Source organism: Equus asinus, chromosome 4, assembly GCF_041296235.1.
Source record: "Equus asinus isolate D_3611 breed Donkey chromosome 4, EquAss-T2T_v2, whole genome shotgun sequence".
Lineage (NCBI taxonomy): Eukaryota > Metazoa > Chordata > Mammalia > Perissodactyla > Equidae > Equus > Equus asinus.
Window position 1 is genome coordinate 50554136 of NC_091793.1, and position 17320 is coordinate 50571455.

At 35.9% G+C, this 17320-nt stretch overlaps 1 protein-coding gene across 1 annotated transcript in view; it reads right to left on the reverse strand.

The window, feature by feature from the left end:
* The window catches only part of OTOGL (otogelin like), a 205822-nt gene that overhangs the window by 20644 nt on the left and 167858 nt on the right, over positions 1-17320 (reverse strand). Inside the window, exons 41-51 of the mRNA XM_070507248.1 lie at positions 16029-16206; positions 15620-15762; positions 15354-15377; positions 15169-15261; positions 12900-13089; positions 9968-10182; positions 4694-4835; positions 2967-3152; positions 1341-1553; positions 775-879; positions 292-399 (exon numbers count right to left, since the gene is read on the reverse strand). Of these exons, the coding sequence (XP_070363349.1) occupies positions 292-399; positions 775-879; positions 1341-1553; positions 2967-3152; positions 4694-4835; positions 9968-10182; positions 12900-13089; positions 15169-15261; positions 15354-15377; positions 15620-15762; positions 16029-16206 (1597 nt within the window). The remainder of the gene's footprint in view (positions 1-291; positions 400-774; positions 880-1340; positions 1554-2966; positions 3153-4693; positions 4836-9967; positions 10183-12899; positions 13090-15168; positions 15262-15353; positions 15378-15619; positions 15763-16028; positions 16207-17320) is intronic.

Below are 17320 nucleotides of genomic sequence, written 5' to 3' on the forward strand. Positions count from 1 at the left end.
AGAGCTAAGTGCTAGCCTTCTTAAAGAAAAAAAGCAACTTGATTATATTATTTTGATCATGTTTTGATTGATACATATAGTCTTTATTGATACGAGAAAGTAACACTAATTGTAATGATATGATGAGTCATTTAAAATGCTGTACTTTCTTTTCTATTGTTCTTATTCAGTGGAATTCCTATGAATATAACAGCAGAATATTGGTTACCATCAGTCCCATGAAATTCACATAAATAAGAGATTTTCCCTACATCCTTCCACTTTCAAGAAATCATCTCACAGAACACTCACCACAGACAGGAGAAAAACAGCAAGACTCATCCTCTTGAACTTGCATCGTGAATTGATCTTCTCTGCATTCTGGTATTGAAATAATGGGGCATTTGAATGGGTCACATTCTGCAGAAACACAAAGATACTTGAAAATTTGTATAGAGGGAGATGATAAAATAAATGAAGTAGTATGGTTTAGTTCTCTTTGAATATATGAATTTATATATAAAGCCTGCTATTTCCTATATATTTCTGCTAAGATTAAGATATTTGAAATGAGTTAATTATCTACATACACACATTTATATAATATATAAATTTAAAGTTTATATATATTTATAAAGAAATTGCAGGTTTACAAAAACTATCTTTAGGAAGACAACTCCACAAGCAGTCTTTTATAATAAATAATTTCCTTGTTGACACAAAGAATGAGAATCTAACCCACTACTCTGAATAGACAATGACTCTTGTGCTTATTTTCCCTAATTAGTTACTCACCGCATTGGTACTGCGGACAGCAAGAAAGAGGGCTGTGGCCAACGGTCAATTTTTGACTATCTGTACATGTTGGAATGGTAGTTTCACACAAGGTCATGTCACATCCTGGAAATAAGAAAAATAAGCATTAAAATATTAGTGAACATAACTAATATCTTGTGTTTCTAACTCAAAGCAGGGAAATGACTCCACTCTGCATGTTTTTATACTGCAATTAAACCCACTTAGCTCATGAAATAGGTCATATGTGAAAAGGCAGCAGATTTAAGGTTTATTATTGTCTTCCACCCTGGATTGCCAAAAGGCAAAGATTCCCAGATCCTTTATCTTGTATTACTGAATATTATTAATTGCTAATAGCCAGAGATTTGCGTGTGTGTTTGCAAAATCAACAAAACCATAATGAGGCAAAACTTGTTTTAAGAAAGTGCAAGTGACATTTATGGCAATACTTCTATTGTAACTTCAACTGTTATATTTTCTTTCTATACCAAGCATCACACACGCCCTGCTTTTTCGCAAAGAACATCCACGTGTTTTGTGGCTTTAACTGACTGCATACAAACCGCAAACTTCCTTTGAACAGCAGGTCCACACATCAATGGTGCCCAGGACAACTTCAGCTTCTCGTTCACAAATTGGAGAGGGCTCTTCATCACAGTCAGGTTCTATGGGAATAATGCTTCCATTCTCCAAGCATTTGTATAGGGCACATTCGTCAGTGCCCCCATTCCAAACCTCCCCAGCAGCGCGGGGTCGGTCTTCCCAATCAGTGCAGGCTTGAAAAGATCAACAATGTTATATCACCAACAAGCTGGGCACTAAAACAAATCAAGCTGTGATGGGTTGACGTCAGACCGTGACTTGGCCCAGTGACATCGATAACATGTTACGTATCTATTCTTTCTCAGATTCCTCTTTTCATTCATCAGCAACTAGCTTACATTGTTCTTTAATGAAATTTTAGATGTAGTCCACAGAAAATATTCTTGACTTCTACAACCATCTGTAAATTTGCATCTCCTCTCCTAAATAAGATGATTTTTTAATTATTTTTGATTCATTTTAAGTCATTAATACAATTTATTTAGCTTTGACAAACTCAGTAATGTAAATTTAGTTTAAAATATTAACTGATAAAAATGCTAAAAATTGGAAAACAAGTTAGTCCCTACCTCACATTAACTTTTTTGTCATAAGAAAATTCAAAACATTTCAGTTTCAAAATGTAAATGTGGTAAGTAAGCAATCAAGAAAAATATTTAGTGATTCTATTACTTTTATCATTAAAGTTTTACTTAGTGATATATAAGGCCCTCTGGTAGTTCTCTTAAGGAATAATCAAAATAAATGTAGTGGCCACCATATCCTCAGCCCCCAGTGAACTTCTCTTATATGGTGCTACTTACTGTGGCCAACCAGGCTCACAGGTCCCTAAAAACAAATACAAGCTTGCCTGTATATTCTCAAGTCTTCCACAACTCCTTCCTCCAATGGCAAATACAAACTTGTCTCTGAAACTATATATGCATTTCACTTCTACTTGCCTTTCCCTTTGTTAGCTAAGTCTCTTTTCTTCTGACGATAATAACGAGCCCTATGGCTGATAAAGTACTGTACTGCAATTTTCTACTTTTTTCATTGGCAACCACCATGGAGATAATGTGTCAGAATAAAATGGTTTGAAAATGAAAGTAGAAATATTAAATGTTTTCTCCCAGATGATGACACTATCTGCCATTTCTTGTCTGCTTATTTTTCTCTAGGCACTTGTGTGAAATGCTTTGTAATATTTATGTATTCCCACGCTAACCTTATGGGATAAGTACTACTATTTTCCCCATTTTATAGGTGCAAAACCTCAGGCTCATAGAGGTAAAGCTGAACCACTAGTACATGGAATAATTGGAATTTGAATTCAGCCCACATCCTACGCTCTTAATTCTTAATTTGTCATGCTCGTGTCCAGTTATTACAGGCATAGGTAGAGATTAAAACACATCATCATCATCAAAGTTCCTAATTTTGGTAACTTCAATTGAAATCATATTAAATTCAGACTACAAGTAAGCTTGTTTCCTTTCCAACACCTGGGTGAGCTTTGATCAATCTTTCTCAGCACATCTCTCCAAGACCTAAAAATGCGTTGTTTGCTGCATCCCTCAGAAGTCATTTTGTACTTCGTTGCTCACCACATTCTTTCTCTGGAATGCACTGAGTTGAATCTGGCCTGTGAAGGATGGTTCCGTTATTGCACACACAGTCTTCTCTTAAATTCATACATGAAGAGTGTCCATAGAACCATCTGTTCAGACATGTTCTTGCTTCACAAGTTGGCACACAGGGTTGATAGTCCTTCCCTTCTGGGCAACTCAGAGCTGTGAATAATACAGGGCAGAATTTGCTGATGATAAAAGTAACCCATTTGAATTCTAGTGAAAGGAAGAAATGTCAGGTTTTTTTCTGAAAATGAATTTTGCACATTTTAGTCTCTTCAAAGTCCATTTTTCATTTATTATGTAACCATAAATTAGAAATAAAACTATCAATGGGTATTTTTGAGCATCTTCCAGGCATCCAGCTAGTATAGTATTATGTTATGTTATAGTAGAAAAAGTTCACCTGATTTATATCAAATAAATACGACCAATCGGTAGCCCCAATCTAGTTGACACAAATATAGAGACAACCATGAAGAAGTTACTGTTCTGTGCAGAGAGAAGGGATATGACAGTCTACTCATAATAAGCACAGAAACACTCTTGAAATATGTAAATCAACCAGTTATAAAAAAGAAAAATGTCACATTTTTAGGTTTAATCCTTCACTGTCAAAAGAAACTACCATTGCTGAGCAGTTTCTCAATGCTGTTTTAGATAATTCTTGTGGATTTCCAGTAATCTTAGAAAGCTATGCAGTTAAAAAATGAACACACAGCTGTTGGGGGTGTAAACTGGTAAAATCTCAGTGGAGAACAATGTGACTGTCTCGTGAAATCGAAGCTGTCATACACTCTCTCTGAGTCAAGAGACCCCACTCTTGGACAGTGGTTACCTCTGCAGGAGGAGCAGAGGCAAGGCTGCAGGGGACACACCAGGAGCTGCTTTGCTTCTGAAGTGCACTCACGGAACTGGGGTTTGTGATATGTTATTCTTTATGCATTTGTTTTCTGGGGAAAATGAAAACTTTTATTTTATCTTGGGGCATTTTACTAACATTCATTTGTAAATCTTTGACCATTTAATCCACTTAATAATTCTTAACTTAAATTAACAATATTTTCTGTAAAATGTGCCCAGGATTGGTGACAGGTTTCATAAAATTTGTATGGAAGCATTACAACTTGATGAGAAAGTGTGAGCCTGAAAAATAAAAATGGGCAAAGAACACATACAAAAGAAAAAGGAAAAAGAGACATGTATTTGGAAAAATTTGGAAGCTGGAAATCAATCAAAGAAAGCCAGAAAAATCGGTTTCTAGGATGTGGATACTATGTCTGGAAAGGAGGAAAAGCAGGTAGAAAAATCTCCATCTCCACTTACTAAATGGATCAGGACAAACTGAGAAAAAGAGGCAGGTTGAATAGAGACAGACAAAACGTGTTGGAAGATACAGAATTAAAATCTCTCTTCAATCCTCTGTGATTTCTTCAATATTTCAATCTACCTTCCTAACTAATATTTTGTGGACTAGGTTTTCTTTGGGGAGAATTGAGGCCTCTTTACGTTTAGAACAGGATGAAAACAGAAGTTGCCCATGTGGGAGAGCTGACCTCTAACTTCTCAGTTATATTTACATGCATGTTATTCTTATGAAATTATTTTGTGACGAAAAGTGAAAAGAAAAAGGAAAGAAGGGAATGCAAAAAACAGAATATCATTCGATAGTTGGAAAACATTATTTGAAGTGTAGTACTCACGGCAGTAATCAGGTGTTCTCCACTGAAGGCAGATGTCAAACTTGCTGCACAGAGCTGCATATGCAGAAAGCGCGTCACACTCATAGTTCCAAAAATAGGTATAATTGATCCACATCTTTTCACAGAAGTCCTGTGGTGAAACCTAGAGATACATTTTGCCGTGGGATAAGTTATATTGTTTTCTTCCTCCAAAGACCCTAAGCTAGACTAAAACTATTTTCAAAACTTCACAATATTGGATGTCACCTCTGAATCTGAAATATTTTTAAACAAATTTTAGATAAGATAAATATTGTCTGTGTTAATCTGCATAAATCTATCTTATAAAGATGGAAAAGAAACAGAGCACATGATCTTTTATATAATAGATTTTTTATATAATAGATCTTTGATAAAGTTAGAAGCTCCTGAAGCATTCTGAAATAATACATGGCATTGTCCATTAAATGAGGTTATCTTTGCGTCTCAAAAACATGTGTATTAATATTGAATGTTGATCAAATAATTTATATAATTTGGCACATCTCAATTTAATTAGAGGCTCATTCCTTTTTCTACAGATTGTTTCATTTTGATCTAGAAATGCCTGAAATTTAAATAATTGTTACAAATAACTTGTAACAACATTGATTCCAATTTTTCTCTTCACTCATGCATTCAGCAAACATACTAAGCATTTACATTTGAATGCTAAATTCTGACACAGGTCGAAGTCTCCTTGGTTGAATCTCCTTAGTTTCCAAGCACTTCACTTTACAGGGATCACTTGCTATGGTCATCAAGAACTTCCTGTTTGTCAAATCCAGGGAACACTGATATTCTAAACCCTCTCAACCTCTCAGAGGCCTATGATGCCATGAACGCTCCCTGTTTCTTAAAACCCTCTCCTTTGACTTTGAGGGCACCATATTCTATTGCCTTTCCACCTGTACAGCGTTGTCTCCTCTTCCTGCCTCTCATTTTGGGTGATTCTCTGTTGAGAAACCACTTTCAATGGTTATGTCTACTCACTGCAAATGCTCTTCCTGGGCCCACCCCTGCCCGTAGTTTATACCACTGTCTTGGGCATTTAAATCTTCACCTTGTTTTCTTCATAAGTTGAATAGAGTTAATAAGAAACTTACTACTACTTAAGATTGCTGTGAGCTAATATATGGAAAGTGTACAGAACAGACTCTGGCACATCATCTGTTATATACTAATGATTCCCCTAACTTGATCTCTGGCCTCAACTTACATCCTCTGAGGTCCAGAATTATGTTTCTAAGTTTTTTCTGGACATTTTAATTTTGAAGTCCCACAAGACATAACTTGTCCAAAACAAACAAACAAAAAATTGTATACCTTCTCCACTTAACACACAAAAGCTGATTCCCCTGTATCCTCCATTCATCCATTCTTTTATACACACTTTCATAATTTATTGAGCACCTAACTACATATCAGGCAACATGCTATACATGAGGAGTACAAAGATGAATAAAACAGATCTGTTCTCTGCCTTATGGATCTCACAGTTTTAAAAGACTTTGAGTAGGATCAAGAGAAGCTGCCATGCTAACATGAATCGGAGGAGGGAAGTATTCCAGCAAGTATAAAAGTCCATTGATAGTAAAAACTTTGAAACGTTCAAAGAGTTGAAGGGAGGCTGGAATGCCTGGAGCTTAGAAGCAAGAAGAGTGTAGCACAAGGAGGAAGCTGGAGAAGCAGGCGAGACAGAGCGCAGAGGACCTTGTAGACCCTGATAAGAAGCTTGGAATGTATGCCAAGTATAAGTGCAAGACACTGAAGGGTTTTAGGTAGAGAAATGATACAATCCTATTTCCATCTTTAAAATATCAACTGCCTGCTCTCGGAGATTTGTAAATGAGGATGAAAATGAGAAGCCGGAAACCAATTGTGAGGTGAAGTCATTAGACCAGGTAAGAGGTGACTGTTGTTTGGATTAAGATGTTGGCAGTGGTGATGCAAAGAAGTGTACAGATATGGAATATATTTCGGAAGTAGAATCAACTGACTTGGTGATAGCTTGGAAGGGACAGATGGAGAATTAAAAAGGTATCAAGGATTTCTTGATCTTGATATGTATCCAGTTTAAGCCAGAAACTTGAAGTCTTCCACAATCATTCACTCTCCCTTAACGCTCACATCTGATCAGTCCTTAACCTGCCCCTTCTAAGTCCCAAATGTCTCCCTAATGCTGTCTCTCCTTTCTAGACACACAGCTACCTCTCCCACTCTCCTCTTGACCAACTCAAAGCAGATTTGCTTTAAAATAATTCAGCAGAGGCAGGGCCTAAGCAGAAGGAATAGGGAAGATAGATGAAAACAGAGAGTCTATTGATTATAGTGGAGACATAGGAATCCTTATAGTAGCCCCATCATATTTGCGAATGTAAACCTCACCAAAATAAAAGATTAAATAAACAAATAAAAAACTACCCAACAGCCTTCTACTTAGCCCCCCTGACAACCTGCCTCGTCCATCTTCTTCAGGCCTTCATACAGATCTATCAAGTAAACTGTCATGTCCTTCCCGTCTTTTAGTTTTTTTTCCCTTACAGTAGGACTTTCATCTTAAAAGCAGAAGGTAGAAGAGAAAATTTGTCCCTAGGTTGATTAGAGTTCAGCCCAAAGAAGTCACCATAAACTAGACTTTTCTTTGAAGTATTTTTTGAAGTCATGCAAGTTTTACATTCTGGTCCCTAATAGTCTGAATCTTTTAAATATAGTACTGTCTTAAGATTTGAGGCTTTGAGAGAAAAAGAAATACGTTCTACCTATCTCACTGACTAATGGGCAATGCTATTGCATTCGATCTCTCAGTATCCAATTTGAGGTAAATGGAAGAGATCTGACACCAACTAACAAGTCCAGCATCAAGAGAATACTATGCCTTCTCAGCCTTAGTTTTGCAATATCCAAGAACTTATATGCTTAGAAACATGCGATTAAAAAAAGACACTTCTTCCACTCTGCCAGAGTGATCACTGAATTGTGATGATGAGAAGGCAGCTAAAGAAGTTGTCTGACGATGTGTCTTCAGGATACTGTAAGTACAATCCTTACAAGCTTTGAAAGGGTTTCTCTTACTATCTCAAGGAAACCCTGATCTAAACACTTTGGGCAATTAGGAGTCTGAATACTAGGAGTTCTCACATTCAGTTATTCTTATCTTATTCTCAAACTTAATTTTCACTGTAGTATTTTTAAATATTCAGTCTTGAAGAAAAATACCTGCTAAATAACCCAACTTTGTGAGTTAATACTTTACCATTAAGGCTAAAATAATTCATTTGCATTATTTAGGTTTTACTTTTTATCTTCAGTTTCTGTGAGGAAAAATTATACTTTCAACTCTGACTGTAAAAAGCTTATAGCCAGTGCCTTCCCCAATTAAATTGGTTTATATCTATGTAGCCGACCAAGCGGTCAAATCAACTTTCTATTTGATTACACGTTTGTCAAAAGAGATATTTGAACTGAACATTTTGAAAAATTATAACATTTTTATCACAGCAATAAACTCCCTAAGAAAATACAGAAGCAAGACGTTCCTGGTAAAGAGAGTGAGGGATTTGATGAAAATCTTGATGGAAAACAAGCCTGACCTTCCAAATGTTTCTAAAACTAATCCTGAAGTAAGCTTCTGAGCCAAGACTACTTACTATCTACAAAAATAAAACAAACAAAAAATTCTGGCAATTGTCCTCAAACTCTGGATGATTGGTTTTTAGACATTCTCCTAGGAGTAGTTTTATGTAGTTGTTGATTTGAATTTTCCAACATAAGACACAACACAATTTGGGGCTCATTTGCATTTTCAGAATAAATACTACCCATATTTTAAGTAAGCATTAAGGTATCTACTGTATTTGTTAGATTGGCCACATGTGCTGGTGGCCAATTCCTCATGTATATCTGAGCTGGAGCGTTCCTTTCTTTTACCATCAAATTCACTGGGAAGATCCTAAGGGAAAAGCTGGGGCTGTCGCGGACTAGATGGTATCTTGTGTTGCCTCACATGCTTTGAATAGTCAAACTGAAAACTCCTGATTTAATCAACCCTTCCAAGTTGCCAGTTAAAAATGCAGTTTTCAAAAATCATTATGCTTTAAAAAGACAGTTTAAAATGACACTGAAATAAGTTTTAAAGTATTTGCTTTTTTTCCCATTTTTACATACATGCATTTAAAAATGTAAACATTTAGAGCAGATTTGCTTCCAAATCTCCAAGTAAAACTGAAACTCCAGAAAGATCCACCATTTTCAGCCCATGATGAAAGGCACCCTTTGCCTTTTCCGCCAGGGAACCGCAGGGCAGGCTGAGAACTATGGAGTCTACACGGAACGTCCTTCACCGGGACCCCTTCCTGCTGCAACAATTCCCTCCCTCTCCTGCCCAGACTCTTGCCCTCTGTATATCCTGCACTAAACTCTTTCGGTGTTTTCCTCACATGGCCTTTTACACCATACTTGCTCTTGCACATGTGATTTTCTCTGCCTAGGTCTCCCTTCCTCCCTCTTCTCTCTGGCAAACTCATCCTTCTAAGTAATTCAAATGCCTAAAACTCTGGGAAGTCTTCTCCAAACATGGGCTCCTATGCCCCTCCATATTGTATATTGTGATGTGTTTTTTCACATCTTCCCTTCCCACTAGACTCTGTAGGGCAAGAGGAGGGTCTTATTTATCTTTTTATCACAGGAGTGGAACAGTGCCTAGATGGTGCCAGATGCTCATTAACTTTGCATCAAATGATTCATGAAATGCTGTATTTGTCTGTCCTTTGTCCCTGATAACAGATCACTTTTTAATAACCTAGATTACTTAAAATATCTACTAGTCACCTAAAGTTAGAGAGTAATGAAGAACGATTAAATTGAATATGTGACAGGTTCTATACAAGTATCCACTTAAGAGGCCAGGCTCACAGAGAACTGATTAAACCGTCACTGTCATGGTTTCTATACTGGGTTATCAAGCGACACCGATCTCTTTCTCCAAGAAGCATTTATTCATAGGATGGAATTTCATTTTTCTTGAAAGCTGTAGATATACTTCTGAAAAAACATAGCGGAGAAAAAAATAATTAACCCTCCTGTCGCTGTAAGTCTATAGACAGTAACTGATTCTGAATTCCAAAGCACACTGACAGACTGTTGAGGATAACCATTCTCAGTAGAAGAACATCACGGCGAGAACAGGAATTTATTGGCTTTTACTCTCAACATGTCTAACATGATGGCTCTTATTTATGGTTGCTTTCGACTTACTTTATCGTGGCATGGAATGAAACCTTTTCTATTTAATAACTCAATGCAGTGGCTGCAATTGTGATCAGTACAATTCCTAACAGGTCTTCTCGTTGTTACTTCAAATGATTTCTCAATTTCCCAGCTCTCAATAAATAATTCTATGTCTTCCATATTCGTAATAATTGTGCCATTTTGCATCCTGAGGTCATCATCTGGATCTTCATTGCAAGTTCCTGGAAAGATATATCACATTTAGAGGGAAAAATTTTTCACTTAAGCCAAATGTAGGCAGCAGCAATAAATCATCTTAATAATTGATTTAAAATGAATGAATTATTTACTGAATGAGATGCTAAATTTATGCCCCTTGACTTTAACATTGATGAATTTTTAAAACTACGTATCTGATTCTTTGATAAAATAGCATGGAACTGTCTTAACCAGATAAGAAAGAAACCACGATCCTAGAAGTCAAAATATGTGAAAAGATCATAGAAGATGAAGAAAGAGAAGATTGATTCTGCTCCTACATTCTTCCACACTTACCTCTAATTTCTAATTTAAGACCTAGTTTTTAAGCTCGCCAAAATACTCCCCAGAATAGTGGACATTTGGTGATCGCCTCCCAAGCACCCATTCCCTCAGGAAAACCTTGCCTGAAAATGTTACATTTCTCTTTTTGGAAACTGTCCCTGCTCTGTCACCTAGAGCACCACACCACTCCAGGAGAGGGCCCTGATTGGCATAAAAGGTATCTTTACTCCTTTGCATTAACAATTGTTACAGGTAATCCAGGCATAAACCAGTCAGCTCATGGCAGTCACCTAGACACATAGATTCACTCAACAGTAGGACAAGCATTGCCAAACTCATAATCTGACCTAGGAAATCTAGCACATAGACAACCTCCCTTCTTTGGGATGACATAACCTATTGATGGCTTATGATGCTTTGATTTGCTACAGCCTCTAGTTTCCTTGAGGAAGGCTGGACTGAGGATGGAGCTTACACTTCTAGTGGACTGCAGAGCCAAGGGAATTACAGACAAATGGACCTAGCACCCTGATCATACCTTACCTAAATCCCACCCTACTTTAAGACATCGTATTTTTTAATTCCCAAGGTCCACAGCTGTAAAAGATATGAGTTAAAAACTTTTTGAAAATATCACATCTTAATCCTCAAGTAGTTATGTCAAGATCAATAAAGGCTGATGCTGCCTTAGTTGCCCCACCCTTGTACATTCAGGGGACTGAGTGCCGTGCAAAAGAACAAAAACAAAAACAAAACTCAAGTTAAGTGAGCTATACTGTAAAGCAGCTACTATTTTTTAAAGTCTAAACTCTTCTGGAGAAAGGTTAATTGCTAGCAAAATATGTTTTCATTGCAACTCCAGCCACCACCCCTGCAGACTTGACTGTGTTATCTAGAACGAGGTATCAATATTGACCTCCCATTCTGATATCCATGCTCAGTTCGGGTCATACTACAACTTTATTGGTCAGCACCCAGGCTAGTAGTCCCAACAGCACCCAGATTTCCCTTCAACAAACCTCCCCTCTCCTACTGGTCATGAAGTTTGGGGATAACTTTCGGTTAGCAGAATGGTGACCCTGGCCCCTTCTCTCCAGCGATTACTTAAGAATTCAGTTAGCAGAGTGTCTGTCTCCATAAAAGCATGAGCTGGCAGTAAAGGAGGAGAAAGGAAAAAAAGCACGAAAATCAAACAGAAATCATGGCATACAGAAGTGATAACTCAGAGGAGAAAATATGCATTCCCAAAGTCTCTTGTTTCTTACTCAATAGCAACTATTGAGTTATGATGAATACTTGATAGTGTGTATACAATAATAACTATTTCCACAATGATAACCTTAAGTCACCATAGAAGGTTGTGCTATGTTTAGCATACTTCAAACAGGCAAGGAAATATGTAAACCATTTTAGCCAAACTTTCCACTAAATGGGTTACATTTTTAAAAAAGAAGTTTGGGTATTTCACATAATTTGTTGAGGCCAAGGACACTCAGAAGGTGTCCACAAACTTTTGCTCAATTAATATTTAGTGAGGTGAAAATAGGTATCTTTGTACTAAGCTAACATTTATCGACTGTGTGTATTAAGCAACATGTTAAGTGTTTTACATTAACTTTCACATTCAATTCTAACAACAGTCTTGAAGGTAGATATTACTATTCCCGTTTGAAAGATGAGGAAACTGATGCGCACTTCAGAGCACAGAGCCAGAAAGGGGATAGCTCTGCTCAACGTTCCAGCAGACGGCAGAGCCAGTAGCATCCTTTTATTTCTTTATATACATAGACAGATTATTAATTCCTTTCCATTGGCTGATAACTATGCATCCATGTAACACAGTGTGGTATTAAACCTAAGCGTAAAGGCACATGGGAGTTTTACACTTAAGAACAAAACTGAGACCAATATTCAGAACATTGCGTTCCTTGTACATAACTTTCAAGATGACTGAACTTGAAATCAGGTTTTCCTTGATTTCAAACTTTAAAAAAATATAAGGAAGAAACAAAGTTGTCTTTTTAATCTTTCTATGCCTCATTTTTATCACTTATAAATTAATACTAGTGCCTACTTATTAAGGCTATTCTTAGAATTAGATGAGTTAAAAGTATGCAAAATAATACCTGATATTTCATTAATGCTTAATGAAGATGAGCTGGTGGGAATACAAACAGTACTATAGAAATCGTGGTAAGCCTATATTTATTTCCATAAAATACCCAAACTCAACTGTTATTTCTTGTTTTTTAGCCCATTGATTGAAAGCCATCGCTTCCTTTGGTATTCACATGGGGAACTGAAAGTTAACATCACTTCCCAAATCCAAAAACTAGGGCGAGATGGGCTAAAATGGTGTAATGTGAACAGGAAAAATGAAGTTAGAAGAAATCGAGATTTGAAGAGCTGTGCTCACCACAAAGTCCTTCTGTGTAGGATGACAAGTTAAATCGAAAGCCAAAATGAATGTCTGCAATGCCTGTGAGATGAGCCCACTTGATGATCAGTCCGGCTGGAGTAGTAATCACATACATGGAGCCAGAATCCTCTATGGACAGCTCTTCCTTTGAAAAGGGCAGAGGCACAACGACAGAATTCACTTCCACCTAAAATGACATAGCGCACTTATCAGCTAGAAAAACATTTATGCTTAAATACACACTCCTTAAAATTAGGTGAATTTGGTTTACTCCATTTCTTCTGATTTAATATAGACTAGTTTTTTTAATTTTTAAAAGTTTATTCTCTGTGGCTGCTGCAGCCTCTCCTAACTTCTAACTCTTTTATTGTTCCTTTGCTGTGTCGTGCTATATTCAGTATTTGTTATATTCAGCATTTATGTATTCAGTATTTATATACTGAATTTGTTATATTCAGTATTTGTTCTAAATTGTCCTTTATTTTCTTTAAAACTCTACTTTCTTCTATGTTACGTATTCTTTTCTGTTTCCCCAATACATGTTGATTATACCATTATCTCCTACGATGAATTTAAGATAATAAAGTCATTTTCAGGATGTTTTCTTTAATCGAGATTCTTTCTTTGATCTTCTAAATCAGTGTTTGTTTAACTGTAACATCCATAACCATCCTCTGTCAAGCTTGGGAAAGATTAAGATTCCCAGCAATTCTACCTCCTAGGTTTGGATTGCATTCTAGACTCTATAATTTTAGCACGTACTCTTGGCAAAACTAATGGAGGCAGTACAAGGCTTATAATTTGAAAAACAGTGCTTTAAATAATGACAATGACATGCAACCATGAGCTGTAACAAGCAGTAAATTTCTCAAAGTTATACCCGACCAACCATCCAATTTCTTATCTTTATATCTTTCTCATGGTGCTGCCCTTGGGCTGAAACCTCCTTCCTCTTTGCCTGGTTAATTTCTACTCATTCTTTAAGATTTATGTTAGGTGTCACCTCCTCCAAAAATACCTATTTGACCCTCCTAAAAACTGCATTAAATGACACTTATCTCTGTTTCCATGATATCTTGGTCATAACTCTGTCACCTCCTATTGCCTTTTAATTGGCAGATAATGGCACTTATGCTCCCCACAGGCAACTACAGGTTACTTGAGGTCAGGACCTGTGTCATCTTATCATGCAAACTCTCACAAAATGATTTTCTAAATTAATAAGTTTTTAACTGAATACATGACCAGTGATGAGTTTAGTTGAGGCCAAAAATAAGCCCTTTTGCCCAAATGCTCATAATAATAGCATTGACCAGGTTTGAGTTTAAATTTATTTCCCATCCACTTCCTGTTAATATATCAACCTCACCAAAATCAAAAGTTTAAACAAATACTATCATCCAAAAAAGTAAATCATTCACATATTTCATGTTTTACTTAAAATTAAACTTTCGAACACCTTACCATATTTTAGGCTCATTTTAATATTGTTTCCAGTCTAGAATCTATCTGTGCTAACAGATAGAATTATCTCCAGAAAGCATAGAATATCTCAGCCATTTTGAACAAAATCTTTGCACATTATTTTCTTACATTTTTGAGAGAACCATTTATATCTGAGTGAAGCATCCAGATTAAAACTTACTCTTATCTGGTAAACATACATTCCTTGGGTTAAAGGTTTTATTTGTAAACCCAAATGACTCCTTTCCAACTTTTTTTTTATAATGCACTGCTCTTCTTCAGTTTATTTCAATAAAGTTAAATATTCCTTCATTTTTTTGCTATTTTAGCTATCACTTACTCACTGAAAAATCTATGGCATCGATATTTCAAAACTGCTCCTTCCATCTGTTCTTCTCTCATTGGTCTCCTTTCTGGTATTCTTGGCAACTACACTTTTCAACCTTATGAACCCTCTTTTTCACATCCTCTCCACTTTGTCTAATTCGAAACACTAACGTTAACCGTGACACTAATAAGCCTGGCCGCTCACGATATCTGAGAGGGTTTTAACATATTTAACATGACCGTTACAGTTAACCTCACAAGGGGAGAAATATTTGCAACAGTTGGCACATTATGGAAGCAGGAATATAATATCACGACACGCATTTTTAGACTGTCTGTGAAAAGAAGGATGAGTCACAATAGCAACGAAACTCCACTAATAATGTTTAATTTTCTCTCTTTTTGGACATAATTGTACTTCTATAATTTCTTAATTTCTTCTAATGTGAGGATATTCTTAACTTTATATTCCTACCTTTCTTGCTGCCCGATTGACAAGTACTTTATGTACAGATGTTGTCAAATTTAACTTCTTAAAACAAAGTCCAGACATTCTTCCAGAGGAAGCCTTAGTTTGAAAAAAAGTTAAAACTTTATGGAGTTAAACATAATTTTAGCAATAAACAGAAGGAATTCACTAAACACTTTGCAAATACTCACTAGCTTTTTAAATGAGTTTCCATTCTGAAAAAAAGTAAACAGAAAGACACTTTTAAAAGAAATGTATTACTCGACTTTTAAAAACAGTATTTGGATAAATATTACATACTTCTAATACATTCGCATGAAACATTTTTGTTTTAAGTACTGAAAGATAAATCTCAGCGAGCTCTTGAGCCCCTTCTTGCTCTGAGAATATCTAACGTTGTAAGGTGTCTCAGCTATAGATTTATGAAGAAATGACGAAAGAGTGGATTATGACCTACCTGATTCATGGCACATTTTTCAATATGAGCAATTACAATTTCCCCAGGAATTCTGACTAAGATATAAGAAGCCATACTATATAAAGCAGCATTGTTGCCATCAAATGTGATAATGCTCAGCTCTGACAACATGGAACACCGACCTAAAAAAAATGGTCAAGAGTGGATTTAGTCTATTAACTAATTATTTGTATTTGCAGTAATAATTACACCGCTAAAAAAATCTTTTAAATTAGTGTTATTATGTTTGACAAGAAGCAACTCTAAAAGTTACATACTGGGAATGAAAATCATAAATCAAACGAAGAAAGCTCAACATCAACTTTGGCTTGATGAGGTGATCGGTTCAAAAAAACAAGCACCTCCCTCTGTTTGAAAATTGATTGCCATGTAAGAAATACACACTTACAAGGACATTCCCACTCAGGGCAGCAGATATCGCTGTTCACTTGAACGGGTCTTCCCCGGAAACCACAGTCAGGCATCACCAAGTCCTTCGGGCAATTGAGAGACCAGTTGAACAACTTCCATTCCATATTAAGGCATATATATTGGCTACAATTATAAACAGGATCAAATGGTTGAGGCTGTTAATAAAAAAAGAAAATTAGTGGGTTTTTTCCATTTTGAACTAATGCTTTCAATTATTTTTTAATTTCCCATTCACATTGGCTATAATGCACATTTTCTAAATATGAAAGTTTTTGAAAAATAAACAAAATTTCACTACAACTTTCTTTGATGTAACCTCTCTAAAATACTCGGTATGGACTCCATTGAAGCTTTACTGTAATATTGATCAGATTTCAGAATTGCCCATATGCTCAGACGTCTGAGCAAACTGAAATCTTGTCCTGAATTGTCTAGATCAGTGTTTTGGAAGCAGACTTATACTGTTGCAGTCAACCTTTCATATTATGTTGTTCAAAGCTAGTATATGATTTTAACTTCTGTTAATGTCAGTTAAAAAATTGCAACTTAATACAATTCGAATATTTCATTAGAAATTCATATGTGAGAACACTTTGACAGCACCTGTATAGAGTCATTATAAATTGATTTTTATATATAACTCACATACATCTAGATAAAATAAATAAGTGGTAGGTTTTTCACAGTTTATAAATTGCATTCTATTTAAATTATGGTAATAAGTATAGCAATGATAAACATTTATACAACTTATTATGTTCTAGACATTGTTCTAATTAACCCATTTCATTCCCACAACAACCCTCCACGGTGGGTACTACTATTTTCTCCTATTTCACAGAGGAGGAAATCAGGATGAAGGTCAAAGCAACGTGCCCACAGACCCATAGCTAGCAGGCAGCAGAGTCAAATTTAAGCTCAGACATTGCTACTCTGGAATCTGTGATCTTTTTGTCTTTTTAATTTCAATTTTATTTTTTCCAGTTTTGTTAAGATATAATTGACATAGATTACTGTATAAGTTTAAGGTATACAGCATAATGGTTTGACTTACATAAAAAAACGATTACTGCAATAAGTTTAGTTAGCATCTATCATCTGATATAGATACAATAAAAAGAAAAAGAAAAAAAAGAAATAAAAAGGTTTTTCCTTGTGGGGAGAACTCTTAGGACCTCTTCTCCTAACAACTTTCCTATATATCCCACAGCTGTGTTAACTATAGTCATGTTGCACATTACATCCCTAGTATTTCTTTATCTTGTAACT